General features: G+C 35.0%; 1 protein-coding gene and 1 long non-coding RNA gene across 2 annotated transcripts in view; both read right to left on the bottom strand.

The window, feature by feature from the left end:
* Nucleotides 1–1035: 1035 nt before the first annotated feature.
* LOC108551347 (uncharacterized) lies at nt 1036–3404 on the bottom strand. The gene is made up of 2 exons (XR_001890474.1): nt 2231–3404; nt 1036–2152 (listed from the first exon to the last, which is right to left on the bottom strand). It is a non-coding gene; the product is annotated as an uncharacterized LOC108551347 (long non-coding RNA).
* A 174-nt stretch (nt 3405–3578) lies between these two features.
* Tusp (WD40 superfamily protein Tusp) overlaps nt 3579–22850 on the bottom strand; it is a gene marked incomplete at its 5' end in the record, with an annotated part of 103271 nt that continues 83999 nt past the window's right edge. Inside the window, 12 exons of the mRNA XM_017905479.1 lie at nt 3579–4180; nt 5139–5286; nt 5368–5547; nt 6730–6952; nt 7027–7140; nt 7948–9568; nt 9631–9808; nt 10032–10431; nt 12947–13081; nt 13176–13264; nt 14011–14279; nt 19977–20142. Coding sequence (XP_017760968.1) covers nt 5170–5286; nt 5368–5547; nt 6730–6952; nt 7027–7140; nt 7948–9568; nt 9631–9808; nt 10032–10431; nt 12947–13081; nt 13176–13264; nt 14011–14279; nt 19977–20142 — 3492 coding nt within the window. The remainder of the gene's footprint in view (nt 4181–5138; nt 5287–5367; nt 5548–6729; nt 6953–7026; nt 7141–7947; nt 9569–9630; nt 9809–10031; nt 10432–12946; nt 13082–13175; nt 13265–14010; nt 14280–19976; nt 20143–22850) is intronic.

Raw genomic sequence — 22850 nt, 5'->3', positions numbered from 1 at the left:
GAACGCGCTATACGTACTTGGCGTTCCTCCCAAAGTTCTCACGTAAGTTTGCAACGAAAATAAAGATTTGCTTGGACTAAATATAATACTTGGAACAAATATGAAATAGCCTAACACTTTTCAGCTATTTATTTCTCACCGCTATTTACGTAAAAATAAAACTATATAAACAGGGCATTGAAGATACTATGGTCGTGTAGAATTTCATTCTTTATTTACAAATATCTGATAATCATCAATGTACTCGGTAACAAAATTGCATTGCACATATACAGAATGATCGTTCAGCGCTAAGACGACAAATCAACAATCTCGTCGTAAGAGAGAGAAAACAATACCGATTCGACTTGCAGTACGATCGTGAATCGTGTTATTAAATCAATGCAACGTACTCAGTCGCAAAGTTTCACACGTGACACAGCATCTTTATATAATACGTGTAAGCATAATTTGAACGTTATGCCTAGAAAGGAAACGGAACATGTCAACGAAAATAGGGGCTATCACCTATATGAGTTAACGAACATATAACACATAGCAAGTCTGACTTGTTGAGCTAGGCCGAACATTTTGGAACTCAGTCACGATTGTGGCGCGTGTAGCTACAAACGCCTTAGACAGCTTATGTGAATCTATAGTACGTTAAAATAACAATTGCTGTACAACGATAAAGTATCGAGAAACTTTCCACGTGTAATGTTCCAGTTAGTTCGGTACACTACTTTCGTATTTCGTAGGTCGCTCCGTTCGATTTACATATGCATAGGCACTATTCATCGTCAAAAAAGCATTCCGATGATGATTCAGTGATGATCCAGAAAAGACTGCGTGACAGTTGGTTTACGTTACTTTTTGGGCGCGCGGATTTTTGTGTGGCTGTCGGTGATCACAGGCGTCAATCGCTTAACGTTAACAGATCTCCAAGGAGAAAACGGATGGCGAACTGACATGTCCTATTGATGTAAACATAGCCTGTATCGCGTGACTCAAGTCCGTCTTGTTCGGCGGATGCAATAAGGACGTATACATATTAAAAATAAATAGGGTCACATTGATGCGACTCTTTCCTTGATATCAAAAGTTCGTGCAGGTATGAAAAATTAATCACCGTGAAACGTTTATCGTAACGTGACATTTTCTTCCTTTTCTCTTCATTACGTTCCGCACTTCTCTCCCTTTCATTTCCCTATTTCATGGAATGGCTGTTTAGATAAAATACATTCTCGTAAAACGAAGGAAACTTTGCAATGATTTCTCATACGAAACTCTCTTTGACATATGCACGAACTCATGGAGAATTTCGAAGGGACAGGTTTCAAAGGACACCAAAAAACACGATTACATAACCTAATCGATACCGGTCGGTAACATAGTTCTCTGACGTGTGCGTCGTTTCTTTTACCATCGGATGTTAATCCCCTACGAGGTTAGAATTTCCGTAGAGAGTTTCGCTGTTTATTCCATGCGTTTATGTCTCGTGTTTCGCGGTGCGAATGCAACGGTGTAACTCGTCAACCAAAAACCGACTCGTCGCTGATGATACATCATGTAGGTATGTGCTATCTACTACTGGTGGCGTTAGATAATTCAACATACAACGTTGTCTAGAAACCAAACCAACCGTACAATCTAGCGGCTTTATATACCGACGATTACTGTCAATACGTGGCATAAATATTTGTATATTTATCGCTAAGTCGTGAGTACGGGGCGGCCTGATCAATAACTGTAAACATTGTCGAAAAAAGGGATCAATTCTAAAAGTCAAGACGAACGATATAAATTTCATTCGTGGATAGTTCGCTCGGTATTCTGGCATATTAAAACAGCTCGTATGTATATGTCTGCAAAAAATAGGGTTACAGCCAGTATAAGACGCGTCGTTTTGTAAGAAACCAGAGGTGTTCCAGGTGCGCCATCTCTCTTGCGAATCTGTTAACAAGCGTTTGCACGATTTCGAGATCCCAGTGTCGCGTTAATAAATGCGTGTTACCGCTAGTGGTCTCCCCGTGTATATGCTATACGGCAACATAGGTTAGAATCGCGTTCTTACACAGCTTGTCCTCGTTCACGACCGTTTCAGGCGCCCCACTCTCGAAATTTCTTGACTCGACGAAAAAATAACTATCCCTTAAGTGCTTCTCGCGTAGGCCTGAAATCGATTATTTTTTTTTTTTCTCCATCATCCTTCTCTTTTTTTTTTCTTTTTTCTTTTGTTCACGTTACTTACAATTAGGCGAATGAAATACAACGACCATGGATTAAGTACAGACGACAGTTAGTTTGATGCGTACACACACTGGCATACAGACGAATACTTTTTTCCCTCTTGCACCATCTGGCTACGTTCATTTTACGTTCTTCCTCTTCGCTTTGTCCCTCTTCGTCTGCCCTGTCTCGACGAGAACGAACACAGGCCGGACGTTAAACGTTATATCATTTAGCGTTATCCTTAATTCATCATTTTTTTTCCTTTTTCTCGTTTTCCATTTTATAATACGCCTTAAGAAACATTTAATCGAACAACATGAAACGCTCGCGTGGTTATGCGAGTCCGTCAATATATATGTATATAAAATTCGAATACACTCGGCGGACCGCAAAAATGAACGAGGTGAACTTTCAACAGCATTACTAGACTCCAACGTGTCGCATAAACTATACAAAAATGAGCGCTCGAAGTTGGGAGAAACGAAATATTTTGGACGGTACGACGAAGAAGCATTTCAACAAAATCTTTTTTTTTTCCTTTTTCACACGGTTCCATTGCCACAAAATCTTTGTGTTCCGCTCAAATTCAAATCGCTCTCAACTGTTCACTCGCTAAAAAGTGATTCTGCGAACTGACGTATCGTGTTACGTTAGCTTGAAGGCGTTGATTCGAGAGGCTCTCGTGTAAGGCCTCCTGGAGGTTCTACGTTCTCTTCGCTCCCTTCTGCTTTTTTTTTTCCTTTTTTTGTGGTTTCTTTTTGCGTATTTTTATCGCGCTACACGCAAGGCCATGTGCTTTCTTCGACTCGGAGATTTCGGTACAAAAATCTCTGGTATCGTTGCGACGCACAGTGGGCAAACGCACCGAAAATTCGAACAAAATTGCTTTAAAATGCGCAGAATCTCAACCTGTCATTACTCGGTTAGCTTTCGTTCATATTTAACGAAAGAAAATCTGATGGAAGACCGGAAACTCATCCTCTTTGTCTTTTATTTCGCGATGAAACGCTGAATAAAATTAGAGAAAAATGTATAGGAACACGAACAAAAATTTCCTTTGAATATTTCCTTTTCTAACCTTCTGTAAACAACGAATGCGAATGTTCGGGTGCATTAGATGAAATGTTGCAGTATTCTCTATTTACATATGCTGTTGCATTAACTATACAATTTTTATTCAAACAAAACCGGAATAAATTCTCTAGCATTGAAATCTTCGATATTTACACAATAAAATGGAGCAAAGATTATCACCAGATCTCACTAGATACTAAAGCAAAATCAATGATGAAATTTTAAATTCAAGGAAACTTATTTCTAAATCGTGCATTATCTTTGTATATTAATAACAATATAAGTATGTGCGATAGAAAAGTAAAATCTGTGGGAAAATATTGCATGTACCTAGCTGAGAGTCTTCTCAATTGTAAGTTACACGTTACTTATTAAATAATTAATAAACAAATGATCTTTCAGAATGGGCGAAGTAAGAAATGCATACAATAAAATCTTTTAACTTCAGTCGATCAACAAATGCATATGAGTGCATAAATGCAAAAAGTAATATTAGTAAGTATATTATTCCCGGTGTATTTAATTACCTTGAAACGAAAAAGGTAACAAAATTTTGGAATCAAGTTTTGCTCGAGTTTTCGGTGCGTTTGTCTCACTGCGAGACGACTGGCTGAACTCTTGCTTGTTCACGTAGTGATTTATTCTAGCCCGTCACTTGTATTAATAATCGAAAGACATGTGGCTCTATTACGTGTTCGAAAGCTGTATTTAAAAGTGTTTTTCATTTTTCCCTCGTTTTCTATGTGTAGCGTATTGTTACAGTTTTAGCTTCCCTAACACTTGCTAGTTTTCTTCTTTTCTTCTTTTATTTTAATTTGGACGAATAATTTATGTAAATTACAGCATACGTTTCGGATAGCATTCTTGGTATTCGCTTTCCCAATTTCACATAAACCTGAAAAACAGATTTAACGATGAGTAAGCAATGAAATAAAAAATTAGAATCTCCTATTTTTGATAAATATTTAAACATTTATAAGAACCTTCAATCGTATTTAAATTTCTTCAAAATCTAGCATTTCCAAAATTTGTTGTAGTATAAATAGTGACAGCAATTTATAGTAATTAATTTAAATTACAGAACTACAGTTAAATTTTCTGCAAAACATTTTTTAATTCTTTTATCTTTGATTTTGAGTTTCTTTGGTTTATGTAACTTTGAATTCTATTTTTGATAAATATTTAAACATTTATAAGAACCTTCAATCGTATTTAAATTTCTTCAAAATCTAGCATTTCCAAAATTTGTTGTAGTATAAATAGTGACAGCAATTTATAGTAATTAATTTAAATTACAGAACTACAATTAAATTTTCTGTGAAACATTTTTTAATTCTTTTATCTTTGATTTTGAGTTTCTTTGGTTTATGCAATAGTTTATCTCGTTAGTTTAGAAAACTTTGGTGTAGATAACGAAAGTATCTACAGAATAAATATTCTAATAAAATACGTATAAACGAAAAATATAAATATAACAACGATGCTAAAGTTTTCAGTATATCTGTAGAAGAATAATATCGCTATATCAATCCAGCAATTATACAATTTTTGGAAGTAATATTTGAGGTGTTGAAATATTTTCTTTCTCTCTTGATATTGACAAGAGATTTTGATACGATTTCTTCGACTGTAAAGTCACGAAGAGACGACGTAAGTTAAGTGTCACTTAGCAGCCAACTCGAACAGAAAATTCAATTCATTAAAGAAGAAACGTAGAAACAGGAGAATCGTATCATTTCCACGTCTCAAAGACACATTTAATCCTTGCAAGGGGAAAAACGAGTGAATCGGTTAAATTAAATAAGCTACCGTGAAACTGCTTCACTAATTAAATGCCAAGATAATTGCCATACTTGTACCAAATGAAGTACCAGCGACTAACGATTACTTGAGCCGTTGTGTAACATTGGCCAAGGCAACGGCAAATGCTTGTAAAGCGCTGAATGGATACTGAAAGTCCAATGTGTAGGCGTTCCCATCTATCCTCCCAAATTGCATGACCTGGCACAACATTGAAACACCGGGTTATTTGACGGAGTGGAACGTAATAATGGATTGAGTGGAAGTGGTCTATTCTCATACCTGACGGCCTTTGAATTCTATTTGGAAGTTTTTAGCGCTTTCCTGAGTTACTCTGCCACCGAAGTCGAGCTGGTATACTTGGCCAGATTCGTTCCACACTGGCGCCTTGTTGTGCATCACGAGTTCCCGTCTTACTGCTTCTGATTTATGGCCAGACATCCCTGCTGCTTTCTGCTTTAGCTGCACAATTATTGGAAATTGAAAATGTAACGAGGATGTGAAATTGAAAATATACCAATCGAAAAGTAATTGACATTATAATAGAGAAAATGGAAAAGTAATTGAAAACACGATAAAGAAAATGGAAATATAGTAGAGGATGTAATAAAGAAAATTGAAAAATAATTGAAAACATAATAAAGAAACTGGAAATGTAGTAGAGGCTGTAATAAAGAAAATTGAAAAGTAACTGAAATTGTAATAGAGAAAATTGAATAATAATTGAAAACATAATAAAGAAAATGGAAATGTAGTAGAGGGTGTAATAAAGAAAATTGAAAAGTAACTGAAATTGTAATAGAGAGAATTGAAAAGTAATTGGAAACATAATGAAGAAAATGCAAAAGTAGTAGAGGGTGTAATAAAGAAAATTGGAAAGTAACTGAAATTGTAATAGAGAAAATTAAAAAATAATTGAAAACATAATAAAAAAAAATGGAAATGTAGTAGAGGGTGTAATAAAGAAAATTGAAAAGTAAATGGAAACACAATGAAGAAAATGTAAAAGTAGTAAAGGGTGTAATAAAAAAAATCAAAAAGTAACTGAAATTATAATAGAGAAAATGAAAACATAATGGAGGGTATAATAAGGAAAATGAAAAATAATTGTAAATATAATAAAGAAAAATGAAAAATAATTGAAAACATAATAAAGAAAATTAAAAAATAAGTGAAATTGTAATAAAGAGGATTGAAAAGTATTCCTATAATACATATATATAATATAATACTTACAGGAAAAATTAAGCATCGTATAAAAATATTTAAAAAATTCTCTTTTGTAACAATAAAAATAGCCACTTGCTGATTAATCAAGGATTTTATACTAAAAAAAAAAAATTAATATACATTTATATTTGCAATCAAACAAATAAATAAACAAACTACAAAAACCACGTTAGCTCATATTAAGCAAGAACAGTAAAATTATTTTACAGTACATTCAATATCGTGTACATTTTATTTCATTAATTACGTTAATCTAATATAACTGGAATACTTTACTCTAATCAGATATTCATATAAAAATATTTAATAAGAAATGACCAATTCTCATTTGATGTTAATTAGAAAAGTATTCGTTTTATGAAAATTGAGACGAACCTTCTGTATAAATAAATTAATTATATTCCCTTTACCAACCTTTTGTCGTAACTGTGCCTTTTGGAACGTCTCGAGGTCTCTATAATTCGTCGACGAATCGTCTTGCAAATGTCCTTCCTCGTCTGAACTTTCGCCTCGGCTTTTTCGCGTTTTTCTACTTAATAAAGGACTCGATAGGAGCCTTCTCCTAATTGGCGAGGCAGATGCTGGCCTTTTACCTTTCTTCGAAGGTGCTGGACTACTGGGAGAACTTCTGGGCAATCTAAAGAAAATGTTAATTGTCGATGAAGGGTCGTTTTATCGAGTAAATTATGCGAGTCGATTAATGCATTTTACCTGGTGGATGGACGAGGTGACGGTGGTGGCAAAGAGTGACTTTCATCGAAATCTCGAAGTCGAGCTGCGAGACCATCCAAAGATGATGCCAATGAACCACTTGGACTAGATCCTCTGAAATAGTAATATACATTGCCACAATAAAATAGAGCAAAGAATATTAACAAAGCCAAAAATGTATATTTTTGAACAATTTTTTAAATTAAATATATTTTTATACTACTCGAACATATTCAATTTGAATCAATTAATCAATTACGCTATTTTGAATAAATTAAAAATGTAGAATATCATTGTATGAAATTACGACAGAATAACGTGAAATGGTTGACGAACAAACGAGACAAAATTCTTTGAAATAATACATATTATAGGAAAATAGTGTAAAAAGTATGATGAAAGAATATTGATCAAATTATAAAATATCCATTCCTTTAACAAGATGTTTTAAAATAAAATTGTCGAAAATAATAATATATTTAAAATTTTCTCTTCTTGAACAATCCCTATATAAAATTAGAATCTTTATTTTATTCCTGAATTTTACATATATCTTACCCATAACAGTAATTAATTACATGAATTTAAGTATACAGATTCAGTCTAATCTACACGTATATGTATTCAAAAAAGTATTTATTATTATAAATATTAAAATATTGAATGCAAAAATTAATGATGCAAAAGTTATTTACATTTACGATATAAAAATTCATGTTTCTATCAAGTATATAAAAATAAATATAAAAAGAAATATTGTATATAAAAAATATCGAATAGGTACATTGAAAAGAAAATAAAAATTGCAAAAATAATACGCTATTTAACATTTTACTTTGTAAGTAAATTTTTACAAAACATCAAGATTCGATCCAAGCAAAATTTTGAAACGATCAGTGTCATCGAAGTTATTCGCTTTACCTGGCAGGTGAATTACAGCTCTTCAATCTGCTCGGCTTAACTTCAACAGGATTAGTTACGATTGGCGTAGTAACGTGCTTGGCACTCTCACTGGGCACCTCTATCGCTTCGGGTGATTTCTCCAAGGACTCGTTACTTTTATCTTCGATGACTTCAAGATTCGAAACTCCCGCCGCTTCTTCGGCGTGTTCAGGCAGCTTGGGTGGTAGAGCTATTTGATCGTTAGCCGGGAATATATCACTAGAATCCAAGCTCTTAGACTTGCCACAGTTACGAAGCCTCAGCGACTTGGAGGTCTGCTGACCGATCTCTTGCTGAGCCTTGCTCTTTTTCCTCCTCTTAGTCTTCCTCGATACCAGGACCAGTCTCTTGTTAGGCGCCTCCTTCCTCAGCATCTTCAAGGCGATGTCGCAAGGGACCAGTTGCGCGTCCACCATGTCCAAGTACCCGACACTGCAACTTCTCACGATGGAGTCGTTCACGCAAAGAGGGCCGATACTGACAACCGTCTGAGTCCTATGGACTCCTCTCGACTGGTCAAACGCCTCCGCCTCGCCACGTGTCTCGTCATCGATGAAACGCATCTCCTCGACACGACCAGTCGTGGAACTACAACTGCTCGACTGAGCTGCACTCGTCTTCCCGCAGGATTCGTGGTGCTTGGGATCCTTGAGCTTCGTGGTGCAGGCGGTGCAAGATTGCCCTATGCACTGATCGATGTTCTCCGGGAACTGATAAGAACAGGCTGGCGAATGATTACTGGACAGGTGTATGCTGTTCTTGCTGAAGGGGCCGTTGCTCCCAAGCTCACCTCTCAGACTCGTCGAGGTCGTTTGGCTAACGTTCACAGTGTTATTGGCGTTGTGATTGTTTTTACCCTGAATTCCGTTCACGTTGCTTGAGCACGCCATGGTGTGCAGGCCGTTGAGAAATATCGTTTGAGACTGTGGGCTACTACTCGTGTTCAGACCGTTCACGATGGATCCCTGAGTGCAACCGTGGCTGCTGGACGCCTCCGTGTTAGGGGTCTGGCCGTTGTGCATGGACATGGGGATGATGGTAGAGGGACAGGAGGACAGGACTGTCTTGTCATCCTGGGATATCTGATTGAACTTCTTATTCTCGAGTTCCTTCTTGGTCACCAAGCCAGGCTGATCCGCAAGGGCGGTTTTCATCCTCTGGATGTTATTGGAATAGTCGGTTCCCGTGTTGGAAGTCGCGATTATAGTCTGAGTGGGAGCCACGGCATTCTTAGGCGACTGTAGAGCTGGCACGTCGCAACATCTTGGCGGATTGTGTCTAGGTGGCGTTCTGTACGTGTTTGTTGGGGCAGTTCTCAAGTTCTCGTACAGATTCCCGACCTCTTGCAGGTCTACATAGGGCAGCTCGCTCTCGAAGTTCTCGACTCTGGACATAGCGCTGGGTAAGGCTTCGTTCGTCATGAACTGATTAGAAATTTGCGATTTCGGACGATTGGAGTTGAGTCTCGCGTTACGGGGCGTCATAGGGGCTATGGGTGGGGGCTGTGACTCTGGCGTGCTTCTCGAGGCAGCTTGGAATTCCTGGAACGATTCCTCCTCGTCCTCGGAGAACAAGTTCGGGTTGAAGGTCGGATCTGGACCTACGGGAAGTCGAATACAGGGTCAGCGATCTCTAGCATGCTCGTGGTCACGGGATACATACCTGCAGGCACGTCGTCGCGTAGCTCAGTCATCACCAGAGTCATTTGTCGCGGCTGCAAGTGCAGCAACGACGTCCGATAAGTAATCTGACCTAAGTTGGCGGGCACCGAATCAGCCAGCCCGTGAAACTTGAATTTCGTGCCCCAGATATTGGACGTTACTTCGACCAGTCTCGCGTGCTGCAAACAGATACGTCTTGCGACACTGTGGGTCACGCGACTGACTTTGCAATACCTTAAGGCTCAAAGGGCTCGTTAAACTTTGCTACATCACGCAATTTCTTATTGGTAGGGTTTTAAAAGCGCCGCGGGATCTTAAATCGTCCCCGTGACGTTCTCAGAGAGATCGTCTTTATAGGAAATTCGAGGGAGTATAGTATCGTACGATTAGGTTATATTTTACCTCGGGTAAGGTATCGACGTAAGTGAGGTCGTCGGTCTCCTCGTTCGATTTTTCTTCCCTTTTCCGCCTGTTTTTCCTTTTGTTCCTGGGCGACCCGCACAGGTCGGCAGTGTCCCTCTCGGTATCGGACCCATCGCTGAAGGATGGACACTGTGACGTGTCTTCCACGACCTGCAGGGTGTCTTGACTCTGCGGATCGAATATCACGAATTCCGGCCTGATTTTACTCGTTCTTCTGCCTTTCAGCAGAGGCACTAGACCACCCAGGTATTCCAGGTACAGCGTGTAACATGGTACCGGTTCCACGGCGTGTCTGAGCATCGTGCAGTGCAATCTTCCGCCCCCTGGTGGTGGACGTGACACGAAGCGCCTTAGTTCCTTTGGTTCTGGTACGGAACATCTAGAAACGCGATGTGATGTGTTATTTGCTTTGTTCTTGGACAAGAATTAGTGATCCTAAGATATGTCTGTTGTAAATATATCGCTGCATCAAAATTATTTGATAAATAATTTAAGAGGAAAATACAATTATAAATTTTGAAGCTTTTGTGCTTTATCAAGCATTTGATACTAGGATTATCAGAGGATCCAAAATGATTATTGATAATTTATTATTATTGTAACAGGTTAATAATACGAATTATTTGCATCTAAATTAATTTATTACTATTGTAACATATTATTTATTATTATTGTAAATTACGATAATTTAATTTATTATTATTGTAACATGTTAATAATACGAATTATTTGCATTGACGATATCACTATATAAATTAAAATTAATTTTAAATGAAATTATAAAATTAAAAAAATAATATAAAATAATATAGAATTATAATGAAATTAATTTATTACTATTGTAACATATTATTTATTATTATTGTAAATTACGATAATTTAATTTATTATTATTGTAACATGTTAATAATACGAATTATTTGCATTGACGATATCACTATATAAATTAAAATTAATTTTAAATGAAATTATAAAATTAAAAAAATAATATAAAATAATATAGAATTATAATGAAATTAATTTATTACTATTGTAACATATTATTTATTATTATTGTAAATTACGATAATTTAATTTATTATTATTGTAACATGTTAATAATACGAATTATTTGCATTGACGATATCACTATATAAATTAAAATTAATTTTAAATGAAATTATAAAATTAAAAAAATAATATAAAATTAGAATAAAATTAATCGAAAAGATAGGTACATCTGCTTGCTTAATTTATTAATTAGGCATATCTTTTCGTGTACGAATAAGGAATTTAATATGAATATTTACAGGAAGTAACTGAGTTTCAAACGTAAGAAATCTGGAAAAGGATCAAGTATACTTGGGCTCAGGGAAGAGAAAGCGAAAGAGAAGTGTATAGCCAGCCAAGTTTTTCAGGAGACGTGACTAAGTGTCTGCGTAGTTTACCTGGATCGAGTGAGAAAAAATGTAGAACAGAGGAAGATAGAAAATGCGGATGGGAGTGCAGTAGAACTCCATTTATTCGATTGAAATTTAGCGTGCAATAGAATCCACTTATGTCAACGTGGATTACTCTTACATATGAAGTCTACTTATATAAACTGTTTATTTCTCCTCATCTTCAGATAAAAAGAGTTCTACTCTATGTATTACATGGAAAATGTATTTAATAATTAGTCGTATATGGAAACGAAAATCTTTTTTAAAATTATTTTTATACAATTATATTTTTGAAAAAGTTAAACCTTAGAAGAATAATAAAATAAAGTAAAAATAAGGTAAAATTCTATAAAAATCTGTTTACAAAATTCCTATTTGTAATAATTACATAGTGGATCATTCTGTCAGGTATAGTGACACGCGAAACTGAATAGACAACAAAAATTGACAAAAAGAATATTGTATAAGTATAAGATGATTAAAATCATCGTTGTCAATTACTTTCTTGTGATCGCAGCACGTACAAAAGGTTTCAAAATTATTAAACTATGTTCTTCCTTGCTTGCAATAATAAAAATTGATAAATCACAATTTCGTATTTTTACAAAATAAAATTTGATTCGAATGAAACTTCGTGGGTTCATATAACAGACAAATACAATAATCCAAATATATCATTTTAGCTACAATAATTTGAGTTTAAGAAAAAAAATCCTGCTGCAAAAATTGTATCTCAAAATGCCAACTCAAAAATAATTAAAATAGAAAGATTCACCAAAAATGGATCGATTTTTGATATATTAAAAGAAAATATTTTATTTTCCGTGAAATTTTCACTCCTTTCCAAATTAATATTTCATCCCCTGAACTGAAATTAAAGCAGCTCAAAAAATACGTATGTATCAACTTTGCCAGCTGTTTAATCCCACAATTTTTATTGGAATCGAATCTTCTTGAAAAAAGAAAAGATAAAATTGTTCCAGGAATTTTTATTATTACACCCAGAGAGAAATACATTCTAACCCTTTGTACTCGAGAGAGGGTCTTCAGTCGCCATTTGATAAAATTTCAAAAATCGATAGTCATTAATATGTCAAATTTAAGATAATGTAACGGTGTGCGAGATATCGAAGTCAAATAATTCTATGCGTTAATTATTATTCGAATTCTTATTTACTACTTCAAAAAATATCGTCAGCTTCATAGCAGAAAATCTTTGAACTCCTGCTCTTCTATTTATTTAAAAATTTACCAAATTTTTCTAGTTTATTCAATTTTTCTCGTGTATCGTACATCAGGAATTTTTATTATTACACCCAGAGAGAAATACATTCTAATAATTTGAACAGCTGGTTCCATTCCCTGCGACATTAGACAAGGAATTCTTTATCTCATCTTGATGTTAAAGTTTAAAAAATTTTTCTAGTTTATTCAGTTTTTCTCGTGCATCATAAAAGATCACGTATCTCTCACCTTATCGTACTAGCGAACAGCGCAGCCACAGACGCCCTCAACCTCGGTGGCAGTGGCAGCTGCTGGACACTGGACTCTTTTGTCAGAAACGCTCTCACAGTCAAACGAGACAACAATTGCAGCGAACCTACTCGTCTGTAGGACGTATGCATCGTGCATCAAAGAGTTTAGTATGAACCAGAATCGACCACAGTAAAGTATATCCTGAGAAAGAGAGAACTCGCATTACCTAGACACCCAAGCCGCGTGAACTCGAGCCCCAGTCGCCACGAACAGCCTCCTGTCGTTGTGGCCCCAGGTCAACGCCGATACAGGACACTAATGTGGATAACGAAGACTTTTAAAATCACTATAGTCACTGTTCCGTCGTGGAACAAGGAAGACACCGTTACGGTCTTCCAACAGCCAGGTCTTTAGGGCCAAAACAATTCGGCATCGGAATTTTCCTATCCATGCCTTCTGCATGTCTGAAAATTTTCTCTTTTATTATGACTTCTCGTGTCGCGGAACACGAGAATCCGTGAAAACCCTAATTTAACGAAATTAGGCGACGGCGCTTAAGACTTGGCTGACAATAGGCCTGAGGGCTCCACGTGGTCCGCACACGTTGGGATCCTCAGGCCCTAGCGAGGGGCCATAAACGGCGGATGGGGTCACCAGCGCGCGAGTGGACCCCGTGTACCTCAACTTGAAGGAGAGGGTTCCCTCTACCACCGTCTTCATCTGGGAGGACCTTCCCTTCCTTCAAGGTGACCGATTTGCGGAGCAAGGGAACGCCCTTGGTCCAAGTAGCCAATAATATTTGGCGAGCTCCCGATTTTTCCTAAGACCGATCTTAGGAATATCGAGGAGACACTTCGAAACGAGACCTCAAGGAGAACAGTTCGAGCCTATCAATCGAGACCTCCAAGAGAGCAGTTCCACGAAAACGTAAAGTCAAATTCGATTAGTCTCGTTGTACCAGAGTCTAGCGTTGGACTCGCTATCACTAAAATCGTTATAGTCGCTAAAATCACTATAGTCTCGATTAGATAAGTCAACTGGCCTTCCAGAAAGATACGTACCTGCGTGTACGGTATCGCAGCGGTGTACACGAGGGTGCCTGTGACTGAATAGAACTTCAGAAGGTTCGTGTACTCGTGAGGGTTGCTCTGAGCGTTGTCCGATTCCTTCGTCCCGGCGATCGCCAACAGCTTCCTCGAATTGCTCCATTCTGCGTGCAGTGGCGCCTTCAGGTTCGTGCGAATCGTGATGGGCGAGACGTCGTCGAAGGAACGCAGTATGATGATGTTCCCATCAGCCAGGCAGACGGCTAGCACGTAGTTCCGATCGTCTGAAAATACGCCACGGTTGCTTCTAGGTCAGTGGCTCTCGTCATCTTTATCCCACGGCACCCATAAACTAGTTACTAGGATTTTGTAGCACACTATAGGATGTACTTGTATTCTTAACAATATGATGAAAGCATGGGATAGGATCTTAAACACCTTCGTACATTTAGTCTGAAGAAATCCGGGCCTAAATGGTAGGAGATGACACGCGTTAGACCTGTCAGGGTCATCGTTACCTTCCCTGTTCCGTTGTGGAACAAGGAAGACCCGTCACGGTCTTCCAACAGCCAGGTCTTAGGGTCGAACAATTCGGCATCGGAATTTTCCGCTCCATGCCTTCAGCATGTTTGAATGCTTTACCTTTTTTCTTTGACTTCTCGTGTCGCGGAACACGAGAATCCTGGAAATCCCTAATTTAACGAAATTAGGCGACGGCTCTTAAGACTTGGCTGACAATAGGCCTGAGGGCTCCACGTGGTCCGCACACGTTGGAAGCCTCAGGCCCTCGCTAGGGGTAATAAACGACCGATGGGGTCACCAGCGCGCGGGTGGACCCCAGGTACCCCACCTTGGAGGAGAGGGTTTCCTCCACTATCGTTGCTTTTTGGGGGAACCTTCCCTTTCTCCAAGGTCACGGATTCGCGAACCAAGGGAACGCCCTTGGTCAAAAACAGCCAATCATATTTGGCGAGCTCCCGATTTTTCCTAAGGCCGATCTTAGGAAGATCGAGGCGCTCACTTCGGTACGAGCTATGAGAGACACGGGTTCTCTCTAACCCAGTTCCATACGAAACATCAGAGACATCGGTTCTCTTGAACCAGTTCTCTTCAAATCAACAACACGTCACGGTTCTCTTCGAAACGTCGACCGTCGTAGACACGACTCTTTTCTGCTCGTGCAACTTAAACAGTTGCCCAATATTAATTTGGCGGGCAACACGTGTCGTGGTCGCGAGACGGCCTTACAACCCGTCGGAAATACGAGAATTTCGATCGCGTAGTGTTTATTGGTAACAATAATATGAAAATGTGAGAAATACAATAAAGTTAGGAACTATTTCTCGGCTTATTGCAACGCTCTAGTTCTTCTTCTGCTAAAATAAACGCAGTATTACAACATTATAAGTCCATTCGACTTTGACTCTTGACTTTACAACTCAACTCAATGACAACTGTCTTCGACTTCAACTCAATATTAAGTTAGAATGTTATAATGTCCTCTAATCGATCCTGGCTTACTTTATATTTCGTACTTCCCATGCACACGTTTCCCGATGTTTTTCCTGACATGATCAAATATGCTCATGTTAAGGGTCTGACGCGTCACCTAAGGTTTTCCTGGCTGACCTGGGCTTTGCACCTTCGATCCTCGTACTCTCGGCAACCTTCATAAAGTTACGTATACATAGTGGAAAAATGTGTGATACTACACTATTGTAAGAATTATCCTGATTTAATTCCCTGTGAATAAAGGATTTGAGAATCGAGAAGCAATGACAGTTCTTTAGTAACAACAGGTTTATTTAGTCTAAAAGGTAACACAATTTTGTCACTCATGATATTCTCAGGATTCCCTCTGGACTGATTCCTTTACTCTCAGGGTTCTCACTCAGGATCGAGAAATAACGACGTTTATTTAATAACAAATAGGTTTATTTAGTCTAAAAGATAACGCAACTCTGTCACTCACGATACTTTCAGGACTTTCTCTAAACTGACGCCCTTACTCTCAGGACTCTGAGTCAGAATCGAGATGCAATGACAGTTCTTTACTAACAATGACAGTTTTATTTAGTTTAAGAAATAACATAACTCTCTCACTCACGATAATCTTAGGACTCTGACTCAGGATCGAGATGCAATGACACTTGTTTGATAAGAATAATAGGTTTACTTAGTCTAAAAGATAGCACGATTTACTCACTCATGATACTCTCAGCACTCTCTCCCTCTCTCTAGGCTGACTCCCTTGCTCTTAGGACTCTCACTTGAAAACTACCCATCGATAACAGCCTTCACGCGCACTTCTCTCGCACCCTATATACCCTCATGCATTAATTCCCATTCATTTTAATGCTTAACCATCTAAATTTTCTCTATCATAAACAGTCCTTCCACTCGATTCTCTTGCACACGTGTGATAAGGGTGACACGAAGAAATACAAGCCAAAAACTCAAAAGCGTCCTGTCTCGAAAAAGGTTTATTTCAAACTTAGATCAATGTGCATTCTTTGTATTGCAATAGAAATTTATTAATTAACGCGATTGTTATGTCATTGGGTCAGTCTTGTCAGTGACAGACCAGTTCAAAGGGACATTGTGTGCTTCTTGAACTGCATAATGGATCGTATTTTTTAATCCTACGAATGATAGACAATGCCTGGATGTTGAGGGAGAGTTGTAGTGTTCGAAAGTTGACTTCTTTCTGTGTGTGTTCTGCTAAAGTTGACTTGTCACTCCGTGTTGTCTGTCTTGTGTCTCCTACGAGTGTAATTATACCGACGAAACGGTGCTTCACGGTTTAACTGCGATATTAAATATTCGTAGATAATTTTTCCGTCGAAAGGATTGAATTTGGGACGTATGTTAATTGAATATTTTCCCTGCTGTCAGCGAATACTATGATCCTCAAAGGCCTGAAGCCTTTGTTTAAACATCCTGTATATACTATATTGTGCCAGCAGGATGGTTATTTGCGCAGAATAATGATTGCAAACGCGAAACAAAGGGCACTATAGTAAGACGATCCGGTTGCTCTTAGCTAACTAGCTCAGTCACTGGATTTTAATCCGATCGAACAATTATGCAGTGAGATTGGATTAAGACTGAGAGTGGAAAGATTGAACAGATACAGCGATCTTCGTGTAGCTGTGAGTGAAGAATGATGGAGTCATTAAAAAAGTTATTAGAATCGCATATTAATTTTTATTATATATCAATCAATTTTATGAATATATATATATTATAATATTATATTTTATGTTATTATATTTTTCTTATTTTAGGAATATGTAATTAATTTTTCTTATTTTAGTTTCCCTTATTATAACTGCACATGGATAGCGTTTAGTATAAATTTTTAAACGATTTAAGTTATGTCGTGATAATTGTTACGTTTTCCAGAGTTTTCGGATCATTTTGTTCAGTTTTCTAGAAAGCGAAATAGTAAAATTAAAGAAATCTGTACATTTACAGCGATTAATTAATACTTGAAATATGTATTTATTAACGAATTGTGATATATTATGCAATAATTTCGGTAGCTTTTTGACGTGCTCGACTGTTTAATGCATTGAAAATTGCAATTGAGGTTTACAGAATGTTTGGAGTTTAAATTTCTCAAATGAGTGGTTTCAATTTCGAATTTATCGGAGCATTATTAATAATAATTTGTATTATTATTATTGAGAGAGCAGTATTTTTCAACCTTTAAATAGCATTAAATTAATAAATTATCGTGAAAGAAAAACCATTGAAATTAAATTTAAAAAATAAATAACGAAATTGGGGTATTTATTACTAATCAAAATTCAGCTGAATCGCTCTCAATAGAAGTATACAAATGATAAGTGTTATTTTTTACATATAGAAGTTATTATTAAATATTTATAATTTTATTCATTTATTATATAATAAATGCAGTGACTGTATTATGAACGATTCGATTAAAGTATTAACATTATCATTAAAAATATATATCACATATTTCCTTATAACACAGAAAGGTTGAGAAACATTGTTATGTGTATTTACCTTCCATTTTCGAAATTCATTTATTGTACTTAAATTATTCATTATACCCTTAAATACCATTCCATTTGTTTAATTGTTCCAGTTTTTATTTATCAGTTTTATTTAATATTTTTATTATAGATTTCCGGTAAATATTATATATTTAAAATTAGATTGGATCAAGTGTTTCATTTATCTTTCAAATTGAAATGATTTAAATTTTTTGCTTGCTTTTAGCAATAAGTAACGTATCATAAATTCACGAGTCCTAGATTCCAGGCTAGAGGCCCAAAATATGAGATTGCGGGTTGGTTCCCAAATCAAGGTCGTGAGCAACGTCTCCGCATCGAACAATTTGCATGAATAATACAGTGGGTTTGCGCAGAGCGGGTACAAAATTCAGAAACCAGAACGAAAAATGTTCACTACTGTTCCTTTGCTTCCTCCTCTACTGGTGACCTTTCAAATACATTTTCAAGAAAGTCAGAGTTCGAAGCTATTTATAGATCAATATTTACGTGGCATATATAAGTACTTACGTGTATATTGAAATCTTTGAAATATCGCAGTTTCAATTTTGCGATCAGGAAATATACGGAGTTTTATCATTTTAAACAAGGCTACTTGTTATACAAATTTAGTAATTTAATTGTAATTTAGCACACATCAGTAACAAAAAATAAAATCAAAAGCAAGAAATTCATAACATAGTGAATTCTATTTATTTTAAAACGAAAAATAAATTAAAATATCGCAAATCTAATTTTGTGGTTAGAATCAAAATTTATGCAATTTACTATAAAACGCATCGAAAAATTTTAGAAGTAATTTAAAATAATTGTTTGTTGTATCTTACGTATTACGAGTTCAAATGCCAAGAAAAAGGTATTCTATTAACCAAAAAATTTTTAATTGCAAGAAAAATATTCGTTATCGTATTTACATAAGATGCAGAACGTAGATGGCGTCCTGGAGTTCTGTCCACAAATTAAAGTGACTCCTACAGACAGTAATTATACTAAAATATTACGTAATAAATAGTTTACAAATACTTTATCATGTACTTATAACGAAAGTACAAAATTGAATACGTAGATGTCGCCCTGGAGTTAATTCATTTTAAACAGCTATTTTTGTCGTGTATAAAATTATGGAAAATTGTATTATTGTATCCTTTGCTTAGTAAAACGTTTATAAATTTGCTGTTGCATGATTTTTCAGTCATTTCTGCACAAAAGAATTCATTGACGAGATTTGTACGAAAAATTCCAGGACATACTGTATATCAACTTCAAAAGAGAGTGCTCATGCGTTCATACAAGAAGTAATAAACTGAAAATCATACTGAAAAAGAATTTGAAAGTTGAGTAGGAGGTTCTAGTGCATTCTGCATACCCCGCGGTTCTTTCATCAACGAACTATGACTTCTTTTCGTCGGTACAATATTACTTAACCAAGAAGAGGTTAAAAAAGCAAGAGTACATAGAAACAACAGTCACATATAATCTTTTTCATAAAAATTGAAAAAAAACTGTAATTATTTGCAAATAACAAAAGCCATTCATACTTTCAAGAAACTTAATAAAACGTGCTAATATTTTCACAAAAGTATTTTGCAGTGCAAATAGAAATAAATAAAAATATTTTAAGGAGGTGGTTAAACTGAAATAATTTTGCTAAAATTTTATTAAACTGAGAAATATAGTATGTACGTTAAAAAGTGTAATAAATGTTTATGTATAATTTTGAGCGATTTAATTTTTGATCCTCAAATAAGGACATCTATCTTGAAAACAAGTACTTAAACGACTGGAAAATAGCATTCTTGTCAAAAACATGGCATGCAATACGTGTGTAGTTAAATGTACACGTGTAAAAGTGAACCAGCTCGTTAAACTGCAAGAATTCGCGCGGGTAGTGCTCGTAAAATGGCGGAACGCGCCATTTTATAGATAGCAGAGTCGTACCTTTATGAGATCTATCGTTCGTCAAATCGTCGTCTCCTTCTTCCATCGTGAATTTCTCGGCACTCCACGCCATCGACGTGACACCAGCTGCCAATTGTACCTCTGATACCATGGCCCCATGCACGTCCATTACTATTAATTGTCCAGCTGTTGTTCCGAAATATACCTGTAGATGCCAGCACCAGTATCGTACGCATTAAGAGAAACACAATCATACCAATTACTATATTTACTAAACAGAATAGCTTCAAAGCTATTTAAAAATGGAATAAACTCAAAATGAATTCATTTTTAAATAATTCGAATCAATTTTAAATTTTTAGATAAGTTTAAGATAATTTTTAAGTACTTTTATACTATCTCTAGACACTTCTTATATAAACTTAGGATAATTTAAAACAAATTTTAAATTGCTTAATGTACAATTAATTAATTTTGAATTAACATACCCTAAATTAGTTACTGACTTACTTAATTACTTATTAATTACGTACTTTATTAATTATTTATTAATTACTTGCTTTAATTAATTACTTTTATTACTTTCGAGTAGTTTACTTCAATTTTTTCGAAAAATAAAAGATAAGGAATTAAAAAGATTTTAATTCAGAAATTATTCTAATTCTAACAGTGAAATTAATAGCGTAAAAATTAGTTTTCATGTTGTATCCACGATAATATACATATATTAATCATTACCTCGTTTATTTCTTTATAATACACTTTGTATTGTTTTTACAATGGCGAGTTTTTATGGCGATAAACGTTTCTGGGCTTAATTGTCGATGGCGACACGGCGAACTTTTATCGACGTTAAGAAAGTTTTTACCCCGTAATGGAACCCCGACGACTATGATGGAGTGTAACACTACTCCATAATAACGCGAGTGCTTCGAGATTCTAAACAGACATTGTTGTATTGTGTTTCACGTGTGATATACGATGTAAGTATTTAAAGACGTGATAAACGAAGGTTATGTAGGGTAATATACATATAGCGTTCATAACAAGGGAGTATTTTATTATTCGTTAAATTAATTGCCAGATATTAAGATGGCGCCTGTGAGCGAAATACAGGTTAGCTTTTATTTTCTCGAAACGTATGTTAAATTTAATACGTTTTTAAACTATTCTTGGAAGGTTAGGTTAGGTATTAAAAATAACAAAATATAGAGATATTTTCCAAGTGGAAAATATTTCCTCTGTTTCATACATACATTAACAATTAACTTTAGTCAGACTTTAGTTAATTGTGATATACGATTATAATATAGGCTTTTAATTAAACATAATAAATAGTAAATTGAGCTAAGTATATCAATTTATTTATTTATTTTATATATTTACGAAACATTTATTTATTTATTTTATATATTTACGAAACATTTATTTATTTATTTATTTATTATATTCATAATTATAAATTATGCTGAATATATATCATGATGAAGTGTTTGTTAGATGTATTAAATATGTTGCAAATATTAAAGTATTCAGCGAAATATCAATCGAGAATGTATTTTAAGAAAAGGAGAAGAAAATGGAAAATGTATAAAATTAAAAAAATAAAATTGTTATTTGTAAATTAGTATACTGATTGTAGAATTTTAATATTCTAATATGGAAAAATGATTATGTATAATGGTAGTTGCTGCCTACATATTATAGAGTTTGAATAGATGTTTTACATATTACATTGAAAATTGAGGAAATATTTGTCATAATAACAAGATAAGATATTCTCCCTAGATTATTTTTGCATGCTTGTTTTCTCAAATAACTTTGTATTTTAGATCTTGTTTCAGAGATAGTTGTCACGCTACGTAATAGAGGACACAATATTTCGCTGAAAATGGAGGAAATAAATGAAATAATCATTTTTATTACTTAATTCTATTACCAAATGCTATTTTTATGTTAATACCTTGTTCACACGTTTTGGAATTCTGGTGATGTTTTATATTTAACACGAATGTATATTTTTGGAACTATTCTAAATTTTCGATTTAAACTAATAGAACCAATTCTTCTTAACATTAATAAAATACTTTTTAAAATATTTATTTATCGAATTTTGAGATTTCTGAATTGCAAATATATCAGATAATAAATAATAATAAATTTATCGAAATTTATTCCCACACGTATTAATAACTTTTTGTCGAAATAATATCGCGTGTAATAATATAACAGTATATAATTTAATTATACTTATAATAAATATATAATTAAAATTATATCTAACCTATTATCAGTACTTTGGATATAATTTATATTTTCAGAGATCATTTCCTTTCTTTACGTAATTATATTCATATCAAAAATTTATTATGTCAAACTTGCATTTGCTAAAATTAAAATCGTCCTGACTAAAATTAGTTCCATTCCATAAATTATTAATTCCATGTCTAGAGAAGTTTCTGAATAACCCAGTTGACAGATTGGGATCAAACTATATAAATATACTGTTTCAATTGATTACGTATTCTGTCAGTGATATAAATAGCAAAGATTCTGTTTGTTAATTAATTTCATATATAATCATATACATTTTGATCTCCCTGTATGACGATGCTTTATACTTAAAAAGAAATATATTTAATCTAATTTAATTTGATAAAGTTCAATTAAACATGTAATAAAAGTAAATAAAGATATATAAGATATAATTGAATGTATGATTGTGATATTATAATTATTAAATAATTATTATGTAAAAAATATAATTTGATAACAATGTTGAATATGAATTACCTGTTGGTCATCCGGTGTCCAAATACCACACGTGATCGTAGCTTTGTCATTCAGCATCGATGACCAATACCTCTGGCCACCAACGCTGCCAACCAGCACGAAACCATCCTATAAGAAAAA

Source organism: Eufriesea mexicana, unplaced genomic scaffold, assembly GCF_001483705.2.
Source record: "Eufriesea mexicana isolate 0111107269 unplaced genomic scaffold, ASM148370v2 scaffold3851, whole genome shotgun sequence".
In the NCBI taxonomy this organism is placed as follows: domain Eukaryota; kingdom Metazoa; phylum Arthropoda; class Insecta; order Hymenoptera; family Apidae; genus Eufriesea; species Eufriesea mexicana.
The sequence above is the reverse complement of the archived record's forward strand: the minus strand, read 5'-3'. Positions and strand labels throughout refer to the sequence as shown.